Source organism: Patella vulgata, chromosome 5 (genome assembly GCF_932274485.2).
Source record: "Patella vulgata chromosome 5, xgPatVulg1.2, whole genome shotgun sequence".
NCBI lineage: Eukaryota > Metazoa > Mollusca > Gastropoda > Patellidae > Patella > Patella vulgata.
The window spans coordinates 10,926,170-10,952,597 of NC_065883.2; the positions used below are offsets into that span (position 1 = coordinate 10,926,170).

At 37.2% G+C, this 26,428-nt stretch overlaps 2 protein-coding genes across 8 annotated transcripts in view; one reads left to right on the top strand and one right to left on the bottom strand.

The window, feature by feature from the left end:
• Positions 1–10,554, top strand: part of LOC126821931 (alpha-mannosidase 2x) — a 164,111-nt gene extending 153,557 nt beyond the window's left edge. For 5 of the 6 annotated variants that reach the window (XM_056101171.1, XM_050550573.2, XM_050550574.2 and 2 more), the window contains one exon: positions 3,826–10,554. In XM_056101171.1, the coding sequence (XP_055957146.1) occupies positions 3,856–7,146 (3,291 nt within the window). In that variant the 5' untranslated portion in view covers positions 3,826–3,855 and the 3' untranslated portion in view covers positions 7,147–10,554. The remainder of the gene's footprint in view (positions 1–3,825) is intronic. The other variant, XR_007680538.2, reaches the window with a different exon arrangement.
• Positions 10,555–11,302: 748 nt separating this feature from the next.
• LOC126821965 (thiosulfate sulfurtransferase) lies at positions 11,303–26,091 on the bottom strand. Of its 2 annotated transcripts, none has more exons than XM_056101456.1 (8): positions 25,986–26,091; positions 22,138–22,289; positions 19,311–19,506; positions 18,519–18,614; positions 17,709–17,850; positions 16,509–16,607; positions 14,731–14,855; positions 11,303–13,222 (listed from the first exon to the last, which is right to left on the bottom strand). In XM_056101456.1, exons 2-8 carry the CDS (start codon positions 22,284–22,286, stop codon positions 13,160–13,162), a joined length of 870 nt encoding a protein of 289 aa, XP_055957431.1. In that variant the 5' UTR covers positions 22,287–22,289; positions 25,986–26,091; the 3' UTR covers positions 11,303–13,159. The 2 variants fall into 2 exon arrangements, with proteins under 2 accessions (XP_055957431.1, XP_050406603.2); XM_050550646.2 differs by lacking the exon at positions 25,986–26,091 and adding an exon at positions 25,706–25,858.
• Between the last annotated feature and the right edge of the window lie 337 nt (positions 26,092–26,428).

Below are 26,428 nucleotides of genomic sequence, written 5' to 3' on the forward strand. Positions count from 1 at the left end.
AATTGATCGTAAAATATTTACCGTAAATGAAATTTATGGGTGCCGTAATTGATGACCTCCTTTCCAAGTATGGCTATTGAAACATGTGTGTTACGATTGATAGCCATTCTATCATAATACAATGATTATCGGAGCATATCGGAAAGAATTTTGATGTTGAGTCATTTATAAGTATAGACATCATTTTAAACATGCACATGTTCATGGATTACGCACGGTGATGGGCGAATAAAATCTACGTCAATGAAATTGTCTACTTCAGGAAATAACGTGATTAATTAATGGAAATTAAAAACATTTCGTCTTCTGACACTATTAGGCTATAATTTCGAAGTGCTCTCTTTCACAAAGTAAAAATCTTTATATGCAGTTATTAAAATATTTGCAATGAAAAAATGACATTTTTATGTTTTGTAATTTCAGTGAAATTTCAATGAAATTTCAATGAAATTTGCAATATAAATATTTCAGTGAAATTCCAGTAGACCAAAATATATTTTATTTTTGTTTATTTCAGTGAAATTTCAGTAATAGACCAAAATATATTTTTATTTCAGTGAAATTTTGGTGAGATTTCAGTGAAATTTGGTCATTTCAGTGAGATTGAGCAAAATTTTCAAATTTCACTGAAATTCACTGAAATTTCAGTGAAATCTCACTGAAATTTCAGTGTCATTTTCTCTGGGGTTCCCATTGTGATTAGTTATTTGGAAGAAAAAATGAAATGAATTGAAAATAAAATGAGGTTTAAAATCCAGCTGTTCTGCTCTGACTGGGCTAATGAAGACAGACATATGCCATACAGTGTGCTATGAGGGAAATTTTGCCCGGACAGCGGCACTACAGCCTACTCTTATTTGAAATTCCAACTGCCAAGTAAACTTTTACATGCACACCAATCTGTACATGGGTTCTCTGAATGACTAGGCAGCTGTCCTTGCAGGCCCTCCGTCCGGCACCACTGACAAGGGGAAACGTCGCCGGAAAATCCCGATGAACTTTCTCAGCTGACACTGGGATCGAACCCGCTACCTCCAGGCTAGCAAGCCAGCATCCTACACACTTGTTCGAATTTGACAAAAAAATGAGGTCCTGTGTACACATTGGTATGCACGTAAAAGAACTCTTTTAAGAAGAAGAATAGGTGGAAAATATGCCTGTCTTGATTAGCCCGGTTGGTGTAAAAAAAGTAGGAAGTTAAACCCCATTTTATTTCTGTCTGGTGTAAAGTAGAAGTGAACGTAAAGTTATATTAGCAACCGTTTGTCATTACAAACTCAAATCTAATAAAGTATTCTAATAATGCAGTGAGTCCTTGACTATAAACTCTGTTTACATTACAAATTTTAAGCGTGCCAGGAACGGTATCTGACACGGAACGGTTAATTTTTTTGTAATGAAAATGGGTGAAACATAAGCGTGCCAATCTGGCCCACTGAAATGAGGTGATCTCAGCACAGTACCAGGCGCAGCACGGTTAAACTTTCTTAGTGTAAACGCTATCCAGTCTGAGCACGGTTTCAGTACGGATAACTGCGCATGCGCGAAACGAACCTTGACCTTTCCCCCCACCCCCCACAAACTTTAACAGTTCTGTCATCAGTTCTGTCAAAATGGCTGCTCAAACTAAATCAACCATCAAAATTGTTTTCATCGGGGTAATTTGTATAGGGACTGAAATTAACTTTTCTGTGAAGAGTTCCACATTTGGCGTGCTTTGACGGTTATGAGACTGGTTATTTTAGAGTAATGTAAACGTGTCAATTTCTTGAAATTTATCACGGCTTGGTACCGTGCCCAGAATGGCACGCTTATCACGGCCAAGTGTAAACAGGGCTTATGACTAGAATGTTTGGGTTCAGATCCTGAAGTATTTTCAGGATTTTTCAAGCTCAGCAGTTCTCCCTCGTCAGGGGAAGTTTAACCCCATTTTATTTCATGTCAGATAAACTTACTGCTCCTCTCAATCTGACTATATTTTAGGTGCTGATGTAAACCATGTTTTATAGTTTGTTTCATGCTGGTACGGAATGGATGTGTTTATCTCTTTAAAAGATTATCACCAGAAACCACATTATGACACACGATAAATTTCAGTTTACGATAAATTTCATTCTAAACTTTTCAAATTCAACGCGGCAATTATGTATTTTGCGATAAGTATAATTATGACTTCTGCAGCTGTTGAAATGGTTTTCTTTTTTATGGGAACAAATATAAATGTATTTAAAATGGTTGCATTACATTACATTAACCTACTGTTAATTTGTATATAGGGACACATTGCCATTTTCGTCGGAGAGAACCACATGGGTTGTCATAATTTCAGTCTATACTACAAAAGTTTATGTTAAATTACAAGGTAAAGAAATAAATATTATAGGACAGTGCTGAGAGGAAACATTTGTGCCTCCTTAACACCTGTATCTGGGGACGAAAGCTCCGCCATGCTACTGCATCATTGACTCTCATTCGATCAACTTGTTAATTTCTTTCTGACATTAATTCCTGGCAGTATGATGTGTTCTAACAGTGCAGTGGACATTTAAAACTGTCCCTTTCCCCCCCACACACACCTCTCTCAGATCCATTCACTTGATTTGATATATACATGTACATATAGGGGGGTTGGATGGCCGAATGGTTGGCACTTGCACGGTCTGTATCATAAGGCCTGTCATTGAGTCAACTGGCGTGGTTTCAAATCGCCGGTTGTATGTGTGTCCAACCTCGTGGGTTTTCTCTGGGTCCTCCGGTTTCCTCCCACTGCTAAAAGACCCCCTATGCGCAAGCGAATTATTGAAATAAAATTGAACCATGTGTTAGTCCTGAAATGACCTAGTTTGTGTCGAGTGGACGTTAAACCCCATTTCTCTCTCTCTCTCTCTCTATATACATGTATCCGATTGTTGTTTATTGCTAGCAGTGTCTATGTTAATTGAGTGTCTTGTCCGTAGGTTTGTTTTATTGGTTTTGTGTGCAGTGTGGTCATCCTGCATTTCCTGTTATAACCACCGACATGTCTTCCATCAAATAAACAAGTCATCCCTGGCATGTAAAATCCGTTTAATTTACTCCAAATGTTAAATACAGGCTATTTTATACAAGATTTTAATAGCTTGTCAACAAGTTTAATTGCTCATAAATTTCTATATGTGTTGTAATTGGTTAATTTGAAACATGTTTACTCTGCTGCCCAGAATAAACTCTGAGTTGATATTTTTAAGATGTTTAAATTCTTTAAGGTTGTAGGTCTAAATTGAAGAATGTATTTTAAGTAAACAGTTTACAGGAAGACATATTTGTAGATATATTTTCAAGGGTGGGTTGGGGGTATATAACAGCTACTGGAATATGAACTACTCAGTATCAAGAAGGTTGGGATGGCCGAATGGTTAGTTCACGTGTGCATTGTATTATAAGGTCTGGTGTGGTTTCGATTCCCCAGTTTGTACGTGACAAGGAGTAGGGTCACTCGCCAACCTTGTGGGTTTTCTCCAGTTCCTCCAGTTTCCTCCCACTGCTAAAGACTCCTACGTGCAAGCGAATTATTAAAATAATTGTGGAAGGTTGATCGGGTAGGGTGGGTCTGGTTCAAGTAATTAGCCTTGACTAGGGAGAAAAATACTCTTGGACTGGTTCAAGTAATTAGCCTTGACTAGGGAGAAAAATTCTCTGAGAAGTCACTTGTTCTACATTAGAGTCTCAGTAGGTATGCACAGCAGATTGTAGACTTTACAATCATGAGTGAAAGTCTTGCACTTGTTTTTGTACCATAAAATCCTTTGATCAATTCATTAATTTTAATCCTTTTTATATTTTCAGGAACCAGAGAATAGTTAGTTATGTCTCGTTATGAGTAGAATCCGTATATTACCATTGATGTCGTCAAGGATGAAGTTTTGGCAGCGTCTGATTATCTTGTGCGGGTCGGCATTCTTCACCCTCTTCGTTTACCTAATGGTCAGTGAAGAATCAACGTGGGAAGATGCACACATCCAAAAAGCCCGTCTTGTCCAATCGCGTCTGTGGCCAAAGAAACCTAACGAGTCGTTCGTACTTCATAAAAATCTTGAAATGTGTAATTTACAGTCCTGGGAACAGTCGCAATCTCGGATCTCGACATTTGATGTTTACCAGAAGTCAGAGTTTAATATGAATTCCGATGGATCATACGAAATGGCCTCCCCTCCTCCCGATTATCCGAATAATTCCGAAAATGAACTCGATCATCTTGATGTGATCATAGTTCCGCACTCTCACAACGATCCTGGTTGGTTGAAAACCGTCGAAGAATATTACGTGGATCAAACGAAACATATTTTAACAAATATGGTGAATAAATTATTCGAACATCCAAATATGACGTTTATTTGGACGGAAACCGTGTTTTTTAGCATGTGGTGGAACGAGTTAGATGACGACGTCAAAGTTCACGTCCGTCGTTTGATTCGTCGCGGTCAGTTAGAAATCGTGTTGGGGGGATGGGTAATGCCTGATGAAGCCACAACTCATTATGTGTCGGTCATTGACCAGCTTCTTGAAGGTCATCAGTGGTTGTGGGAAAATCTCGGAGTGAAACCAAAAAACAGTTGGTCTATTGACCCGTTTGGATATTCAGGAACGATGCCGTATATTTGGAAGAAAGCTGGAATGGAAAATATGGTGATTCAGAGAGTTCATCAGGCGATCAAAAGTACGCTGGCGGAGACGAAAAGTTTAGAGTTTTGGTGGCGACAGATGTGGGACGCTAAAGGATCCTCAGATATTCTGTGTCATGTAATGCCATATATGTTGTACAATATTAAATTTACTTGCGGACCAAACCGTTTCCATTGTCTGTTGTTTGATTTTAGACACATCACCAATGAAGTGAGCGAATCGCGAGCGAAGTCTATTAATGCTAATAATGTTGAAAAACTGGCTACATATCTGTATGAACAATATCGAAAGAAATCGTACTTATACAAATACAATACTGTTCTAGTTCCTTTGGGTGATGATTTCCGATATGATATGGAAATCGAATGGGATCAGCAATATAATAATTATCAGCGTCTCATGGACTATATGAATAACCGAAAGGACTGGAAAATAAATGTACGATTCGGAACTCTGAAGGATTATTTTAAAGTAGCGAATAAAAAGAATAAAAAGAATATCATAAAACATCCAAACAATGGTTTCCCTGTCCTTAGCGGGGACTTCTTTCCGTATTCAGATCAAGAGAATGCTTATTGGACAGGATATTATACGACTCGGCCATTTGACAAGAAGTTTAGTAGAGATTTACAAGCAAATCTACAAGCAGCAGACATTTTGAATACATTAGCTTACACACACTTGAAGAAATGGGATATGAACTACAAAGATCAATTCTTTCAGTTTTCTACGCTGCTGCTGAAAGCGCGACGTGCCCTGGGTCTGTTCCTACATCATGACGCCATTACTGGTACTGCTAAGGAATTTGTTGTCGTGGACTACGAACAAAAATTAGCAGAAGCCTACAATAACACACAGTTGGTAATGAAAACAGCCATTCAGATTCTAGCAAGTAGCGGAAAATTAATGTCTCCATTGGTGTTCCGACCCGAAACAATACGACCAGCCCATGACGAGGAACCACTGAAAAAAATCTTTAAACTCGCTGACTCAAACGTACGTGTCATGTTGTTCAATCCCCTTCCACAATATCGACAAGAAGTGGTTCGATTTCTGGTGGATTCTAGTACAATTATCGTCAAAAATGAAAAATTCCAAATCGTACCCTGTCAAGTCAACCCAATATGGCTAAATCGGACCACTGTGAGTCCCTACGTCTTCGAAGTGGCATTCGTCGTGACGTTACCCCCATTTGGTATCGTACCGTTTATTTTATTTAAAGCAGATCATTTAGACGTGAATAATGTTTTTCCATCGCGAATATCTATCTACAATACAGATGAACTCAGTATTCCCAAAAACGTGAAGTTTTACATTCAACGGCCAGAATCAAAACCGATTCAACCAATCGTACTTGAGAATGAACACATGCGTATTGGATTTGATGCGACTAAAGGAACGATGACAAGTGTGCTAGATAAAGAAACTGGCAATAAAACAGACGTAGCCATGGATTATTTTGCGTACAAATCGCAAGGTAGTGGAGCGTACATTTTCTATCCATCGCCCACAGAAAACACTAAAGTTATTTATGACATTCCAGTGATTAGGAAAATATCGGGACCCATATATTCGAAATTAGAGGTTGTGTTTAATCACTATTTGAAATATTCTGTCACATTGTATCACGTACCGACTCTCCAGTCACAAGGAATACATATCGAAAATCATGTCGACATTCGACCTTTGAAAGATCGAGAATTTGTCATGCGGTTTAAGACGAGCATCAATAATAGGGATGGATCGTATTTCACGGATCAAAATGGATTTCAGTTGATCCGCAGAAAAACTAATTCAAATTTACGTATCGAAGCGAACTATTATCCTATGACTTCGATGGCCATGTTGGAAGATAACACACAGCGTTTGTCATTATTGTCTGCCCAATCTCACGGTGTCGCGAGTTTAGAGAATGGGTGGCTGGAAGTGATGTTAGATCGTCAGTTAACATATGACGATCATCGCGGATTAGGAGAACATGTGGAAGACAACAAACCAGTGACTAGTAATTTTGTGTTACTGTTGGAAAACAGACGTGGTCCTAACAAGCACCAAAATTCGCATTATGCATTACCGTCGCTATTAAGTGTCGCGACCAACGACTTTTTACAGCAACCCGTAGTGAAGTATTATAGCACTATAGATTCCGATATCTTCCACAAGACTGTGTCACCGGTATCATTGCCGCTACCCTGTGATATATCAGTCGTAACATTTAGAAGTTTAGCCACTGCTAATTTCATTCATAATGGAACGAGTCTAATATTACATCGGCGTGGTTACGACTGTGATTTCCCTGATGTAGGTTTACAGTGTTCTGTTGATAATCAGCAGATTTCTCTTCAAACTTTGCTCAATAAATTTCCTATTTCCAGTATAAGGGAAACAACTCTAACCCATCTTTATGAAAAGAGGATAATTCATGCTAAAACCACTATTGAAATTCCCCCAATGGAAATTGCAGCATATCATATCAACTGGTAGAATAAAAATACCATTGTAGAAAAATTATTTTGATTTGTTAGAATTTAATTAGTCATTCTCCAAAACCCCATCACTATGGTGTAAACCAGTGCCATCTACATGTGTAGAGAAAGAATCTAACCAACTGTGGCCATTTTGTTACCAAATCTTGAAATTAATTAATCGCAAAACAAATATGAAATAATAAGTATCAGTGAAAATGAATGGAATGGTAGTACTGCATATGATATAGTGAGGCAGAGGCGGGAATTTGTCATAATCTGTAATTTCATAGAACTAAGATTAGAAAAATAAGCCATTTTGTTACCTGATCACAATTGAGACAATAGTCGGCCCAACTCTCTCCATATATGGCTTTTGTGTAGACGGGACTGTTGGAATCATACAGGCAAAAGGTTTGGGGCTGACTGTCTGTATCACTGTATTATATGGTACCCAGAATTAAGACAATAGTCGGTCCATCTCTCTCTGTATATGGCTTTTATGTAGACAGGACTGTGGGAATCATACAGGCGAAATGTTTGGGGCTCACTGCCTGGTATCACTGTATTATTGTACCCACAATTATTTTATATACAAGCTAAAACAAATGTTTTGGCTTTCAGTTCACCATACATGTACAGTGACCATGTGGATACAAGCCACACCAAATTTTTTGACTTTCACCATCTAACAGACAATGATAGATTTTGGAGAATGGCCGTTAACATACATATATGTTATCTATTGATAATAGTCATCGGTTCTGTAGGTATTTTTGTAGATCTAGAGAAACTACTTTACTTTAAAAAAAAATAATGTCAACATTCCAAATGAGCAAAATTACAAATATGTGAACAGTAGTATATGCTGTAAATTCTGACATCCTAAATACAAATTTTAATTTCACATATTTCATTTTAGATTACAAATTGGGAAACAATTTATCAACAAAATGTAACGTTATGTTATTTTAATTTACATTAACATTATCCTGGCTATATAAATATACTACTCTGAAATCCCTCTTAAAACATACATGAACTAGTTTACTAGAGCTCACATGATGTGATGTAGCATTAACAAATGTGCTCAGTAGTAGTAATAATTAAATAAGAGTATATGGTATTCTGAAGTATAATATACTAGAACTTACCTGAAATCCCTCTTAATACATACTAGAGCTCACATGTCACATGTAGCATCCATAGTAGTAATAATTAAATGAGAGTATATGGTATTCTGAAGTATAATATACAAGAACTCACATAATGTCCTGTAACATTTTATAAAATGTCCCTAGTAGTAGTAATAATTGAATAAGAGTATATTTGTATTCTGAAGTATAAAACCTTAATTAATCCCAAATAATATTATGGTATATTGTACATGTAATAAACCACAATAATCCTTTAAGAGTCATTAGTAACTGCTGGGTAGATAGAACAATAAACTATAACACATACATGTACTTATTGAAGAACGGGAGCCACAGTGGCTAAGGGATTTTCCGGCCTGGTTTCCCCTTGTCAGTGGTGTAGGACGGAGAGCCTGACAAGGATAGTTGTCTAGTCGTTTGGATGAGACAAAAAAAAAACCAGGTCCTGTGTACACATTGGTTTACACGTAAAAGATCCCTTGGCAGTTAGAATTCGATATAAAAGTAGGCTGTCCTGGCAAAATTTCCCTCATAGCACACTGCATGGCATATGTCAATCTTTGTTAGCCCAGTCGGAGCAGAACAGTAGGATGTTAAACCCCATTAATTTCATTTCATTTCATTTATTGAAGAACAATTACTAGTTTTATTTTGGTGACGTTTTGAAGAATATTCTCTCAACATTTTTAAGTTTGTTAAAATGTTCTCTGTGAAATGTCACCAAAATGAAATTAATAATTGCCGTCACTAAGTATGTGTTATAGTTTATTAAAATTACATCAAGTCATTTTAATCCAGATTAAAATATTTAATAACAAATTAATTGATGTATATATTTAAATAAGAGTTGTCTATCAGATGTAATTAATATTAATATTGACTATATGTTACCAACTTATATATAAAGATTATAAAATTACTGTTAAATGGATCGTGAATTGAATGGGGCCGAATTCGATATGTGGCAAATTTTCACAAATGTATGACTGTTGACAATTAGCTGACATAAAATTGATTGTTAATCAAGTAATAATTAACTCTTTCTAACTTAGCCAAAAATAGAGTAATGTCTGCTCATAAATTGTCTGTTGGACCTGATTACCGGGCCTCATTCTAGGCCTAGAATAGCAATGAGCACAATAAACAGGACACTCAAATCCCCAGTCATTGGGTCAGGAGTCATTGGGTCAGCGTGTGCTACCCAGTGACAGGATCCATTTAAATATCAGTACATGTAGCTTCTAATAGAAATGGATACAGGAAGCTGGTTACCATATTGACCCGTAACGAAAGAGTTAATTATATACATCATAATATATCACCTTGTTGGTTTTAATTGTCAAAAGATTTTTTTTATTAATAACCATTTTTGTATATTTTGATTTTTTATTATTTTGTACATCAAGAGTGTGTGCTTTAAATAAATGTTTGCCTTTTGTGTAAATGAGTAGGGTAATGAATTGGTAATTTTAAGGCTTTGTTTGCGTGTTGGAGGAAAATTGTGTCCGAGATTCGGGGGGGAAGATGAACTTGATGTAAAAGGATGCATGGTTCTGAGCAAGGCTTCCATTTCAGGCATATATGCCAGTCTTAACTGACTGGCAGTGCATGTGACCAGCCGAAGTATTTAGCTGTCAGTCAAATTACATGCTTTATAGCAAATGCTTTAATATTTGGACATTACAAAGAATTAAACCAAAAACATAATACATACAGTTATATTTATAGTGTCTAGGTGTGAAAAACACTTACAAATTTTGAAATGAAGTCATTGGAGCTGAGGCAAAAGCTTCTTTCATGAGTTTATCTTTTCCCCGACATATATATATATACTCCTACCCAAAAATCCTAGGTATGCAAGTTTAATTCCTGTGAAAATAATTTCTTTTATCCATTTGTTGCAAAATTTGTGTTTGCATACACAGAGTTTAGAGGGAAGGATGCTTTTAACCAGGCTTTGTAAAGCTTAGAATAATCTGTTTTAGATAATGGCGTTAAACATCGATCATAAGCCAGTCATTTCACATATAGAAATGAATTTTTAAGGAAAACTGGATTTTTTAAATAAAACATAATTTGGCAAATATTTTATTTTGAAGGAGTGAGTGGTTGTGGTTTATTTTGATGTAAAATTGATGTAAATATTTAAAATAATAAAATATAATCTTTCATTCTTGTATAATAAGACATTGTAATACAATAGTAATCTTTTATATATATATATATCATTTAAAAAGGGTATGGTGTGAATAAATTACTTTTGATTCAAATCTGTTTTTGTCTTGTAATTGTATTGGGGGTGAAGGAAAGACTGTGGAACTGAAATAAATTTCTCCATTAAGGAAACAAAATCGAGTTATCAATTCTAGATAATCTTCCAGCTTGGATCCAGTTGGATTAAAAGCAGACCCATCAGAAGAGTTTACCACTAGCACAGATCGTATATGGCAATTGGGGGGGTTGCTTTCATCATCTATAAATCATCTGAAGGCTAAAGAGATATTTTTTTATTTTTTTTTTTTTGTGGGGGGGGGGGGAGAGGGGACACAAGGCTAAGGCTAACATGAGAGGGACATTCATACTCTTGAACGACCTGTCTTCATTAGCCTTGTTCATGCAGAAAAGTAGAACATTAAACCCCATTTCATTTCATTTACTCAAGGATGGGGTCACTTGCATAAATGCAGTGGTATAGTTTTTCAGTCCAATTCTTCTTGATCAAGGTGTGCATGTATGGCGAGTGGTAGGGTGATGGGGGGACATTTGTTAGTCGTGGACCATGGTCAGTTACGTAAGGGAGTGGGTTAGAGCACCATTTTCGCAATTTGATCAAGGTGTGTTTGGGTGGTGAGTGGTAGGGTGAGGAGGGGACATTTGTTAGTCGTGGACCGTGGTTAGTTGCATAAGGGATTGGGTTTATAAAACCATTTTCCAATCATTACGTCTGTTCTATTAAAGGAAGATTATGCAACCCGTGTAAATCTCCCCTACATAGTAATAATAAAACAACCATTTCATCTTAAAATATAATTTATTTCAGCCCTTCATTTACAAATAAAGGTGTAAAAAAAACTTAATACAGAGGGTGTCTTTGTGCTGTTAAATACTGAAGTCTAATGAACTTGCATAACGAAACAAGAAATCATCTTTAGAAAAAGAGCTTATCTTTAGAAACTGGGGTTATCTAACTGATGGACAAAATACGATTGGTGTTGCATTTAAAAGATCCCTTGGCAGTTGGAATTTACAGAAGTCTTAGCAGAAACAGAAACATTCTTATCACAAACATTGCTTAGGTAATCATACCAAAATCATCAACTTAAACAGGCATTAATAGCTAAATCTGCCTATTGCAGGTCTTTCTTTAGACCTTAAATGTTATATATAAACTATTAATTATAAATTTGTTAATATGACAAGACCATAAAAAATCGATCTTCGATGCCATCAGATGGGTCCGATTTTAAACAGATTTGAATCCGATATGCGGGCGGTTCAACGACTGATGAGGATTAACTTAAAAATGGATAATCGAGACTTTGTTTATTATACTAACAACGGTAAGAATGACAATGAGAATTTCTCGGCTCAAGAGTGAAGTAATTTGACTAAACTTTTCTGCATATTCCCTTTACATTATCTATTTCTTAACTATTATAGCAGAACTGTCAGCTCTTTATCTGAATCTTATATAATGCCCCTTTAACTAAATTATTTTTAGAATGCAGGCTTTTTCATTGGCCAAAAACCAAAGTTAGTGCTAAGAAATTCCAGTACAAAATCAAATAATATTGCACAGTGATATCTCATAGTAGCAAAAAGATACAGAATAACTAGGAATCTATTCAATATTTTGTCAACCACACTGCCTCCAAAAAAAGGCACCTTGCTTATATTAAAGATACATTATGGGAGATAAGATAAAGAGATGGCAGTTCTCGCTATAATAGTTAAAAACTAGATAGTGTAAAGGTAATTTGCTGAAAATTTCAGTCAAATTGATCCACTATGAGCCGAGAAAGAAGCCGGTGAAATTTTTGCATAGTCTTGGTTATCATTACTAAAATCATTAATATAAACAGCATAGTCTCGATTATCCACTTTTTCTGATTTAATTATCTTTGGCCGTTAGCAGCATATAGGAATCTAATCCAGCCTACATCGAAAGCTAGCCTTGACATCGAGAGTTTATTATGGTCTGGATAAGTTAATTAATGTCTAATTGATAATTTAGATAACATTTCAGGCCTAAAGAAAGACTTGTAATAAGCAGATTTTGCTCTTGCATGTTTAATAACAGATTATATTTATTAGACTAGTAAATTAACACAAATTATACAATTCAATTGATATTAAAAAAAGAAAAAGAAAAAAAAATCTCTTAGACTGATATTTACATATAATTTAATTATACAAGGTTCGGTGCTTTTGGCAGGTTCAGTCAAAAGTAGTCTATAGCTGCATTTTCAATTATATAATAGCCTGCTATTGCAGATTTTAGAAAATAAATCTCTACTTTATTAAAATAGATTTTGTAGTTTTCTATGTTACTTGTTTCTACAAATTAATGAATGTTATTTTGCCATTTTCCATAAATGATGAAAATAAACATGTTTCATAAAAATGACAAATTCCATTTAATCATCTGCTCATTTCATATTTGAAAGCTCAAGTCCTGGCAAAGCTATATAATAGTCTCAAATCTCATATTTTTAGCCTCATCTGATTCAGTCCAAAATGTTATCCCTTGAACTACAACGAAAATCTGTGGTAATCGAAGCAGAGACAATTTGGACTGGATCCACTGAGAAAAACAATTTGTTATCATATGACTACTTAATCTTTTTTATTTCTTATCAACACCTAATCGTAACCTCACGATTTTCCTGTTACACACAGTTCAATTGGTGCCTTTTGACCCCATTCATGCATTGAACCCTGAAATTAGAATACATAATTACAGAAAACGACTTCAGGGTCTCGGCGCGGATAATGTGAGGGGTTGAACCTATGAAACGGGTCGCATTAAGGGGGGAATAACTCGTGTAATGAATAGTTCTCTGACACCCATTACCTATTTGAAGACAATTATAAAACTTTTACCCGACATTTTGGTACTAACATGTTACTAATAATGTGTATAAACTATTTCACTCTTCAAAAATTTAAATAGCATTTGAATGATAAATGTAAGAGTATGGTGAGAAAAAGAAAAATGAGGCCATCGGAATATCGAACTTCGAAGGAAGATAACTCTTGCGAGAGTTCGTATTTTAGTTAACGCAAATATTTACGAATCTTTAACATACCAGCCTATATTTTACTTAATAGCACAAACACACGTGTGCACACACGTCGATGTAAATCAGAAATGTTTGCCTGAATAAAGGTGAGCTATTTCGTATTCCCAATATTATCAAGTGATAATACTATTAAGGGGAGATAACTATTATTTTGGTGATCAAACTGGAGTAAGGCTACTAATTTTTCTGCAATGACGTCCATGTTTTTTCCTGATATTTTTCTTTAAGGGGGATAAACCTGATCAATGTTTTACATTTAAAGTTGAAATTCTGTGGACGTCTACTTCAGTCTGATTAAAACACAGATCCTATTTCGTTTCAATTTTTATTGTTCAAAATTTCGTCTTCCTCGTCTTTACTAAACTAGGAATGGAAAGAGTTGTTATGTAACTTGCATTCTGGTTGATGTGACAGATTAGCCAATGAAACGGTCTGTTACGGCGAGATCTTGGCGTGCTGTGCACGGAATTGTGGGTATTCTAGACATCAACGCTGATTGATTAATCGAGTGTCTGACGTCATAGGTTCAAAAGCCGCTTGTATGACGCCTGACGCGACCTCCCACTACAATCGGTCAGATCTTCATGTAGTAGAGGCCATCGAAAGTATAAAAAAAACGAAACGAAATATAGATCTGTATTTTAATCAGATTGCGCCTCTTTAACGTAACTCCCGACCCTTCCTCCTCAATAATTATTAATATTCACGATAACCTGTAAACCATCCTACTTACATCCAGTATAAATTAGTCAGTCACGGACACGGTTAAGTTGTTTCGATTGTAGATAGTCATGCTCCATAAGTAAGAATTCAAATTTAACGACGAGGCCATTCAGATCCTAGCTGGCGGAACGAGATGACTAGATTGTCCAGGCTAAGCGAAATCTGACTTGCACAGTCTATTGTCCACGCTTTCTCAGTTCTATTTTTTACATTCGTGTAACCACAGAATTGTATCTCTATCTTCATATGTACTAAATCGACTTGTTTACCGAACTATAAAAATGAATTAGCCTGTGGTTAAAGCCGTGACCAATACACCAACATAGCATTCGCTTTCCTTCAATAGCAAGACATAATATTTGAGATAACACCATTAGGGGAATAGCAAAATGGCATTAATACGAATGAAAGACTACATACGGCATAAACTGGAATAGTTTCCTTTCCTAATAAATTCCCAGCTAGTGCCAGACCACAGGCTGTTAATCCCGTTTCACACATGGCGGTAACTGGTTTACCAAGATCTACAGCTGCTGCGTTAAATACTGAAACGAATTGTGTAAATATTAAAAAAAAACTGTTTTTAAAGTTTCTATAATAGTCTTAACTATGTTAGTTGAATTCATTTGATTCTTTTTGTAAATTCGGACTCTAAAACTGAAAACTAAATTCGAGGTTTGCGGGTGAGCCAATATCCTACTGGTTTCTTTTTTAGCAGGAACCGGGGTGAAAAGTTTTCAATTTTGAGCGCATTTTGCTCTAAAATCATTTAATCAAATTCTACTTCCGATTGACAACTCTTATAAGCGAATTCGACGTTCTCGTGAACGATTCCTAAGGAACCAAATGTTTATCGTTCCGTTGATATATAAACCAAAGAAAGAGTGTGCTTCTACTGATAACTAAATGAAATGAAATGAAATGGGGTTTAACGTCCTCCTGTTCTGCTCCTATACTGGGCTAATGAAGACGGGCATACGCCATACAGTGTGCTATGAGGGAAATTTTGCCCGGGCAGCGGCACTATCGCCGTCTCTTATATCGAATTCCAACTGCCAAGGGATCCTTTACGTGTATTCCAATGTTTACACGGGACCTCGGTTTTTCGTCTCATCCGAAGGACTAGACAGCTGTCCTTGTAATGCCCTCCGTCCTGCATCACTGACAAGGGGAAACCACGTCGGAAAATCTGGAGGAACTTTCTCGGCCAATGCAGGAGTCGAACACCCGACCTCCAGGCTAGCGAGCCAGCGCCTTACCCACCTAGCCACCCTACTGATAACTAAGGGGGAGGGGAGGAGAAATGGGGCTTGACGCCCACTCGACACAAACTAGGTCATTTCGGAGCTAACATATGGTTCAATTTTATTTCTATAATTCGGTTGCGCGAAGGGGTCTTTAGCAATGGGAGGAAACCGAAGGACCCGGAGAAAACCCACGAGGTTAGACAAGCGACCGTTCTCCTTGCCACGTACAACCGGGGAATCGAAACCAATCCAGTTGACTGGATGACAGACCTTATGATACAGCGCGCACTTGCTAACCATTCGGCCATCCAACCCTCTGATAACTAGGGATATAACTGTACGCAATTGTAATCGCGGCTACTGTTTGTTCCAGGTAGATACTCCAACTCGAAAACTGATTGCCTTTTCTTCAATTTTTAATTAAAATGGTTACAAATTAACGACCTACCTGGAAATGTCACCCCATTACTTTCTTCATCGAGCCTTGACGCGGTAGAAAGTAAAGGGTTGACTATTTCAGGTAGGTCGTTAAGTTGTGCCCATTTTAATTAAAAATAACCTTGAACAGACAGACAGTCCCTCCCTCATAGCAAATATTATTCCGAAAGGTGCAGTTGTTAAACCCCATTTCATTTCGCTTTCCACTGATAACTAGAGATAGAATTGTAAACAATTTTAACAGCACAAGAAGGGTTCAATATCGCAAAATTTTTCGGGCGCTTACTCGCGACCTTTCGACCTTCGGTCGTTTTTTTTTTTTTTTTTTTTTGTTGCTACTTCCTGTGCTAACACTAAACTCCACGGGACGAAATTACAAAATATATCGCTTCCTTGTTGCGACTTGTGGCCGCCTCCCCACCGCTACTGGAATTATTAAAGCAATCTTATGGCTTCCATATCAGAGCCGAAATGAGAAGATATTGTGAAAGTGCTAAGGATATTTTTACTTACGTGATTTTAATTCCCGTTCAGATTTAAAAGTGCCGTCATCATTAAACAAAGTACTGAATGGAATATTTTTAGCCCCTAACATATGACCTTTCTTTACTTCTGTAAATAAAAATAGAAAACTCTCAGAGTGGTAAGCATATGCGTCTTGTTTAAGGGGCGGATCCAGGAATTTTTGCAGGAGGGGGTTTGCCAGGTTCCTGTTATGGAAATTTGACTGTTGACAATGCATGATGCAATCATCGTCTCCAAAGTACGTAGGCATACATGCATAATTAGCTTTTAAAGGGACAATAACACTCTTGCTGGCTTGAAAGCTCCAGAAAATAAATAATATCTCTATCTAAGTACTAGATGTTTAACTGTCCTACAAGTTGCGTAAATTATCCATTACATCCTATTTTACTTGTCCAGAGGGTTCGAAAATATATTTAAATCGAAGTTTCATTTGAATTTTTCAAAGATTTTAAATAAGGTGTGTTAAGATGAAATTTGTATCATCAATTAATTGAAATATTGTAAAATAGTACAATTTGTTGACCAGAATAAAGATTGGGACATATTATTCAGTTACAACAAGAGTGGTATTAAGCCTGTTAAAGATAAAAAAATCCAACACCCCGTTTGACCTCATTTTTTATTATGAATTAATAGGATCACATTTCATGTATGCAAAGCAATAATTGTGATATCACATATCATTATCTCGCGCTTTGTATGCCCATCCCATCCCACCATCTGATGATAAAGGATAAAGCACACGACCGTGACACTTTTCTCATAAAAGTCTTGTTTTAAAAAAAATCGGATGTTGCGATAAAAACGGGGTCACGTGTACATATTGGTAGTTGAAAAATCGAAAAGTAGACATAGAAACAGTGCCCCCCCCCCCCCCTACATAAAATCTCGGTTTCCGATAGGTCATCTACGCCGGTACAGTAATTCACAAATTTGTAATCTGAAGGTAGTCAAAGTTGTAAATGTGGACTTATGATGTTCAAGAGGATTTTCTAATAGAGGGTCTTAGTATAGAGGGTCTTAGCATGTGATTCGCACTCCGAATGGACCCAATTGTGTTAGAGGTGACAATCATCTGAGCATTCATCAAACCCTATTAATCTTCGCTTCTCTTTTATCAGAAGAACCGATGGAAGATACACAATTAACGCCAAATTATATATTTGCTGGGATTGTCTGTTTTACCTGGTCCGGGATCATCTTCTCCTCGAAAACTTTCACTATTTCTAGCATCGATAACTTGTTCTTTTTTACTCTTTATATTATCACACATGGCTTCATAGTCTCTATATAACGTTGTATCACAGCTACCAGTGAAATTACCCCTCTATAATAAAATACCAGGTATATATTAACAATATTGTACTGGCGAGAGGTTGAGAAAGGGGGATTGAGGGGGAGAGAGAGTAGGGTGGGGTGGGGTAGGGGTAACGTTTCTGCACCCACATGTACACGGCAACATCTTAACGGGACCTCGTTTTTTTTCTTCCATTCGAAGGACTAGAAAGTGTTTTTGTTAAGAATCACACTGCAAAACCCCAAGGAACTATGTTTACATTTCATTATGCCCAATTAACCAATGCATGGCAGAATTTTGCAGAAAAACTAATTGCGTGACGAACAAGGCTATTGACAAGGATACGATGTAAACAATACTGTTTGGGAGACGAACAAGACTTTCACAGTTTTTAATACCTTAAATCACCGTTCAAAGTTTTACGGAAGACCCTAGATAAAACGAATGGCTGTCATATTGCTGTACTTGGGATAGATTTGATGGAACGGGAAGAACAGACACACTCCCTCAAAAGCTCAAGTATCAGAAGCTTATCCAGCAATGGCCAGAGAGGGATTTCTTGGGCTATTGCTTCAGGAATATGTATGCCAGTTAGAAATTAAAGTTTTAAATATGACCTAAGTTCACGGGCTAAATTTTTCTAATAGTAGACCCATTCATTTTTAGAACTATTTTTAGAACAATGTGAAATTGTATACTTTGAATGTTGGCTCTTCGTCTGTGACTTCAAATCCGTCTGCTAACCATTTTTTAAAACCACCATCTAAAACAGAAACTTTTCCATGGCCAAAATACTGAAATAATTCACCATTGATTATATGATAGATATTATCTATATAGATTTACGTCAACGACGATGTGGTCTGAAGTGATGACCATGCTGACGATTGTATTAATTTGCATGCACTTGTGTGTATAGAGGTCATGGTCGTGAAATATAAAGATAGTGACGTTAGTGTAGACATCGTTACGTTAGTGTAGACATTGTGAAGTTAGTGTAGACAAAGTAACATTAGTGTAGACATCGTGCTGCTAGTGTAAAGATGGTGATATTAGTGTAGACATTGTGATATTAGTGTAGATACAGTGACGTTCGTGTAAACATGGTGACGTTGACACCGTGACGCTAATGTAAACACGTTAGTATTAAGACGGTGACGTCAGAGTAAACACAGTGATGTTATTGTAGACACCGTGACATAACTGTAAACACCGTGACGTTAGTATATACAACGTGACGTCAGTGTAAACATTGTGACGTAAGTTATTGTAGACACCGTGACATAACTATAAACACCGTGACGTTAGTATATACAACGTGACGTCAGTGTAAACATTGTGACGTAAGTATAGACACGGTGACGTTTGTATAATATACAACGTGACATAACTGTAAACATTGTGACGTTAGTATAGACACCGTTGCTTTTGTGTAAACGCGGTCTAACACTAGATATACGTTTAAAGATTATATTCATAATGAAACTCACCCTAAATATCCACCATGTTCTAACAGAAGAGAGTGTATTAAATCTATCATAAGCTATAATATGTGTATTATTATTGACACCAAGGCCTTGTACATAATCAGTAAAACAATTTAAATCGGGTACATTCCTCTTCATATACTGTGTTCTTGTAGCACATTTAGTTATATCAAAATACTGAGAGGACGGTATGTGACTTCTGAAACGATATAGTAAAATTATTAATAACATGTAATGTTTTATAGTGATTACGCATCGTGCCAATCTGCTTAAAATATATTTCATTTCGTTTTTTTTTTTTTTATACTTTCGATGAGCTCTACTACATGAAGATCTGTTGGAAGGTCGCGTCAGAGATCATACAAGCGACTTTTGACCTATGACGTCAGATATTCGATTAACCCATCAGCGTTGATGTTTCTAGTGGGTTACCCACAGCTCCGTGCACCTCACGCCAAAAAACTCGCCGTAACAGATTGTGTCATTAGCGAATCGCACATATCATCCAGAAAGCGTTTATACGGTACAACAACTTTTCCAGATCCTAGTGTAGTAAAGACAAGTAAAACGAAATTTTGAACTATAAAAAAACGAAACGAAAAAGGGTGTGTTTTAATCAGATTGGCATTGTGCACACTGTCAAAATGCACATGAAATGAAATGAAATGAAATGGGGTTTAACGTCCTACTGTTCTGCTCCGAACTGGGCTAATGAAGACGGGCATACGCCATACATCAATTTTGCCCGGACAACGGCACTACGGCCTACTCTTATATCGAATTCCAACTGTCAATGGATCTTTTACGTGCACGCCAAAGTGTACACTGGACCTCGGTGTTTCGTCCCATCCGAACGACTAGACAGCTGTCCTTGTCAGGCCCTCCGTCCTGCATCACTGACAAGAGGTGTGGGGGGGGGGGCACGACGGAAAATCTGGATTAACTTTCTCGACCAATGCAGGGATCGAATACCTGACCTCCAGGCTAGCGAGCCAGCGTCTTACCCACTTAGCCACCGGTGGGTTGTATATATCTTACATAAACTATCATCGATGCTAAAGAATGATATTAGTTCGTCGTAAATTTACTGTAGAACAGTTTGATTTTAGGTGTAGGATTATGCCCATTTTAATTAGCCTGCAAGTCACCATTGCACAAAATGAAGCCAAAATTCCCCAAATTAGCATGCAACTGCATATAAAAACACCATGAAAACCATACGAAACTAGTTGACCGACATTTTGATTGCTATAACATCGACGATTTTATACTTCGAGAGTTTTGAGAAGTATTTATTTAGCTTCTATTTTCACATTTCATGAACGATGGAAAATGTATTAAAACCGCATAACAAAATAGTAGTTTTTCGACGTGGCGGCCGTTCAGGGTACAGATTTATACGCGTATCTACAATGGCCATCAAATAAATGCAAATTCCTCGCTAGGGCCTCCAGTTTTTAACCTCATTTATATGTTGATATGTTTGCATGAGATTCTCTGTATACAATATGTATTTTAACACTATAATGGTAGATATTTTATTGACACGTGTTGAGATAAAAAAATCTACTAAAATATCTTCTCATTTGAATAGAAACAAACCAAATGTTCGAGGTTGAGCGTCTTGATAACAAAGTATACTTAGATCAACCGGAGATAAAGATATATGTTTTCATTATTTTTAATATCATATCCCATAACAACTAGAATTCCTATAATTTTTCTGCGCAACGCCATAAATTAAGATGGCTTGCGAAGGGGGTGGGCGTTCGAGTTGATGTTAAAGGGATTACTTGAGGCGTTTGGTATGGAAGCCTATAACTACCATTCATAATTTCTACTTTTCGCCTCTTCAGAACACAAAAGTCGAAAAGTCGAAAAGTAGAAGTTACGACAAAATGTGAGGCGACAAGACGGTATACAAGCCAAAATCAACTCGAAAATAGGAAATTAAGAAATAACTCACCGCGATAATAGCGCCCCCCGTTTTTTTCTTAATTTCTACTTTTCGACTTGCATTTTGGTTTGTATACCGTCTTGTCGACTTTCGACTTAGTCATATTTTTGTATTTATTGATGTCAGTAAGAAGGCGCCAACACGCTATACAAGCCAAAATGTAACTCGAAAAGTAGAAATTAGGAAATTAACACACTGCGCTATTAGCGACCTATGATCTGTCGTACTGTCGACTTTTCGACTTTTCGCCTAGGAAGTTGTTGTAGTCTCTGCCTTCCAGGTCACATTTGAATACGCGCAATTCCCGTTAACAAAAATGTCTGTATGCGCGTATTCAAATGTGACCTGGAAGGCAGAGACTACAACAACTTCCTAGGCGAAAAGTCGACAGTACGACAGATCATAGGTCGCTAATAGCGCAGTGTGTTAATTTCCTAATTTCTACTTTTCGAGTTACATTTTGGCTTGTATAGCGTGTTGGCGCCTTCTTACTGACATCAATAAATACAAAAATATGACTAAGTCGAAAGTCGACAAGACGGTATACAAGCCAAAATGCAAGTCGAAAAGTAGAAATTAAGAAAAAACGGGGGGCGCTATTATCGCGGGGTGTTATTTCTTAATTTCCTATTTTCGAGTTGATTTTGGCTTGTATACCGTTTTGTCGCCTCACATTTTGTCGTAACTTCTACTTTTCGACTTTTCGACTTTCGTGTTCTGAAGAGGCGAAAAGTAGAAATTATGAATGGTAGTTATAGGCTTCCATAGTTTGGTTTGGTTGATTACATTTATAAAACCCTATTCCCTTGAACATAGAGATATTTTAAATTGTTTATTAATGTATTTTTAATTGATGTTTAATTGTATACTCACTGTAAATAATGCTCTTTATACACATCTCTATTTGGATCTGGATGCCAAGAAGTTTCTAAAATCCTCAACGAACCATTTTTAGTAGTTTGATGTATCTGTTCTCTTAACCAGTTGGTAGAAATCAGGGCACGGGTGCGGTTGAACGTCATCTTCTGTTGAACAAATAGTTTTAAAAATGAATACTGATGTTGCGGACACAATTCATAATTTATATCATTTTAATGTGGGTTATCAAACGAGGAATCAGTTAATGGTATAATCATATACATCGTTTTTTTTTAAAGAATAATTAGATCGGAAATATATCGGACTACGTATCCGGTTTCACTCTCTATCCGGGTTTTTTTTTTATAAAGAATAATTAGATCGGAAATATATCGGACTATATACGTTACGTATCCGTGTTCCGGTGACCGGTTTCGCTCTCTACCCGGGTTGGCTAGGTACATTATATGAATCGTGGGGTGGTGTTCGATCCCGGTGTCGGCCGTGAATATTCCTCGGGATTTTCCATCCAGCTTGGTTCCCCCTTGTCGGGCGTTCAGGCTTGTGGGCCTGGCAAGGAACAACATCTAGTCGTTCAGGATGGTGGGTATGTGGGCCTGGCACGGAACAACATCTAGTCATTCGGATGGGACGACCAACTGAGGTCCCGTGTACAGGTTAGCGTGCACGTAACAGATCCAATGACAATACCCGTCTTCGTTAACCCGATTGGTGCATAAAAAAGTGGGACATTAATTAAATCATAATAAACAATTCAGGATAACAAAGCAAACATACACTAAGACGACACAACCAGATAAACAATCAGGGAAAAAATAACACAAAAAGTAATATTCTTTAAGTGACATTTAGTAACTGGGCAGATAAATAAACTATAACACATACTTATGGAAAACATCTACTGATTTATTTAGGCGACGTTTCGCGGAGTATTCTCTCAACGTTTTCAAGCTAATACAATATAACAAAATTTGAAGCAACAATGGGGTTATGAAATACAAAAACAAGATAAAAGGGACTTTTAGAAAGTTAATTAGTTAAGGAGTAGGGTCACATGTCCAACCTCGTGGGTTGTCTCCGGTTTTCTTCCACTGCTAAAGACCCCTTTGCGCAAGCGAATCATTGAAACAAAATTGAACCATATGCTAGTCCCGAACTGACCTAGTTTGTGTCGAGTGGGTGTTACCCCCTCTCTCTCTCTCTCTCTCTCTCTCTCTCTCTCTCATTTTAACGCCCACCAAAAAACCTCCAAGCTCCTCTTTAACGCAAATGAACGCAAATACCAGACTTAATAAGTATCAATTTTAAAATGTTCAGTGTGGCTCATATGTCAGGAAAAGTTATATATTTATATCTATTGTCAGTGTTTATTACAGTTTACAGAATCACTAGACTGGAATGTATATAATGTTTTGTCCTTGTAAAGTGCTTAATAGACGGTTTCCTCCCACTGCAAAATACCACCAAGTGCAAGCGAATTAATGAAATAAAATTGAACCATATGTTAGTTCCGAAATGACCCAGTTTGTGTCGAGCGGACGTTAAACCCCATCTCTCCCTCTCTCTCTCTCTCTCCCCCCTCTCTCTCTCTCTCTCTCACACACATATCAGGAACTCTCTCTTTCTCATATATAAGGAACTAAGTTAAATAATAATATCTATTGTCGCTGTTTATTATAGAGATTCACTAGACTGTCGAGTGCAAATGGGCGGATCCTAATTGATTTAAATACGAAGGGTGGATATAGATGAAGCGAGAGGAAACAGGGGTACCCTGAACCTGACGTTTTTTAGAACTTTGAAACGACGTGGTCACTAAAATCCCCGACCCATCCCTCATTTCCATGTGCTGCATACGCCTCTGTCTGCACCCTCCGTTCACGGATCCGCTCATAAATTGACCTGCATTGAACGAAAATGTCATTACGTGTATATACATATAGTTTTAATTTATTTACATTTGGTCCCACAATATGTATTCAATATGTTATCTTAACACGTGGCGCGTGTATATTAACATTTCCGATGCAGCCAAATGACCTTACCTTGTATAAGATAAATGTCAATAACCAAACATATCGTGCATTATTTCTTAGATTCACTCCCTTTGAGAATCAAGATCCGGAATTGTCCTGAACGCAAAATACCGTTATGTATAATGCGAGGCTAACATTCCTTACTGTCCGAATTATCAAGTGTGCACGGGGCTGAGAAGGGACGAACATGCAAAATACAAAGTACTAATGTACGTAACGGCGCATCTTCAATAGAAGAATTGGTCTCGCCTTATAAAACTCGCGGACGTTGCTTCAGGAACATGATAACGGCGGGGCTGTGGTAAGTTCGAATCCCATCGCGGGCCACGAATAACCTTGTGATTGTTCAAACTAACCAGGGAAGTGTGACAATTTGTTAGAACGGAACGAAGAACCTAAGTCCATCCGTGTACACAATGTCATAGGAGTGCGCTTAAATTAACCGTTGACAGCTGGATTTAGACGATGAGGGTATCTCCGTTAAACTCCAACCCTATCCTATATCTGAAAACGAAAAATGTATCCAGGAATGCTCACTATATATATATATAGTCCGCGGGTTCATTAGGGTTAGGGTTGGGTTAGGGTTAGGGTCAGGTTGATCGATACACACATTTATAGTATTTCTTATAGCGGCGGACTAGTGCACCCGCGGACTAGTGAACCCCTCTCGATGTATCATATTCACGGTGTGTTTAAATCTCACCCCCTTGCCCTATATATAATTAACAACTAGAGTTATTATCATATGTCACACATAATAGGCATATTATATCTATAACAGTATAACAATATAAAACAGGTTATGAATACTTGTCACATTAAAACGTGGAGACATTATGTCATTTATTGTGTTGTATAAAGCACAAGATTGAGCTGATGCTGGGGAAAGAAAGGCCGACAGGAGGAAATTTTTATTTTTTTGAGGGTTTTGCTGTAGTTTTTCTTCTACCGGATAACCATAGTCGAGTACTTTATCTTGTTTATAAACCAGTTATGTTAACATGTACGTAAACATGTCTTATTTCAGGTTTTCTCATGGAAAACAAAAACCTACCCTGGAAGAATAACCCGTTACAGGTTTAAAAAGAATTAATAAGAATAACCCCGATTTTTTCTGTAGCCCATATATTCAAAGCCGCCCCTAATTTTCAGACCGTAAGGTATCGGGCACAGAATATACTCCACCAAAGATCAAAGAGATTTACTGTTATAGGGTTATAAATAGTAAGAATAGGATTGATCTATCTGAAGACATGAATAAAACAATGAAGGTCGTCATACGCTAAAATGAAATGGATTTAACGTCCTACTTTTCTGAACACGGGCATAATTGAAATTTTACGTACATGTAAACATAGCAGGGCTATAACCTACTCTTATATCGAATTCCAACTGTCATGGGTTTTCTTATGTGAACGCCAAATGTGTACGTGGGGCTTTTCGTCTCATCCGGACGTATAATATAGACTTGGTGGATCTGAAGAAAAACATAATACAACAGATTGCAATGTATCGATGCTTACCTCCTTGTTGGTGCCAAGTATAAACAGAATTGTAATTCCTATAGCAGACGAACTTTACGTGCAGTTTTCATACATCTATATTTATGTAAACCTTGAATAGGACAACACATTAGCCACCATAACCCGACCTTCAACTTTGGATCAAGTTTAAAATGTTTGTATACTAGATTTATTCAGCTTGGATGGTATACCGTGTCATGCATGGTGAACATTTATGACAGATACATGTTCTACCGGTGATGAATAAAATCGTACCGCCCAAGTTTTACCCCTCCCTTACCTGCGTATATTTTCCTTCGTCGACTTGGCTATGCTTCAACGTGACTGGGGCTGCCTTAATCTAATAATATACTTGACATAGATGTGTGTCCTAGTTTTATTTATCAAGAGGCCAAATAACAAAAAACCCTGAGTCATCAGTAGTGGATCCAGGGAAAGTTCTTAGGGGCTCGAACACTTATTCGCTTGAAACCTCCATTTAAAAAACATGTCCAGAAAAAGTTAAATGCTATAGGAAGCGAATTTTTTTTATTTCAGCTACATTCTATAGCAAGGTTGAATTATAATTCTGTTTCAAGTGTAGGTCCACAAAGTATTTATACCGGTAATGGGATGTGGGTGGAATAATTCCGAATGAGTCGGGGGCACAACCGGCGGCAATTCACACACCACGATAACAATTTTTGCGAGGTGGGGCGGGTCGATGCACAGGCGCGGATCCCA

Coding starts and splice junctions, on each gene's coding strand:
- LOC126821965 (XM_056101456.1), bottom strand. CDS start 22,286: ATGACGTTCAACCGCACCCGTGCCCTGATTTCTACCAACTGGTTAAGA. Junction 17,851..18,518: donor ACGAAGAGCCAACATTCAAA/GTATACAATTTC, acceptor ATTTTATTATAG/AGGGGTAATTTCACTGGTAG. Junction 16,608..17,708: donor AGAAGATGATCCCGGACCAG/GTAAAACAGACA, acceptor TTTTATTTACAG/AAGTAAAGAAAGGTCATATG.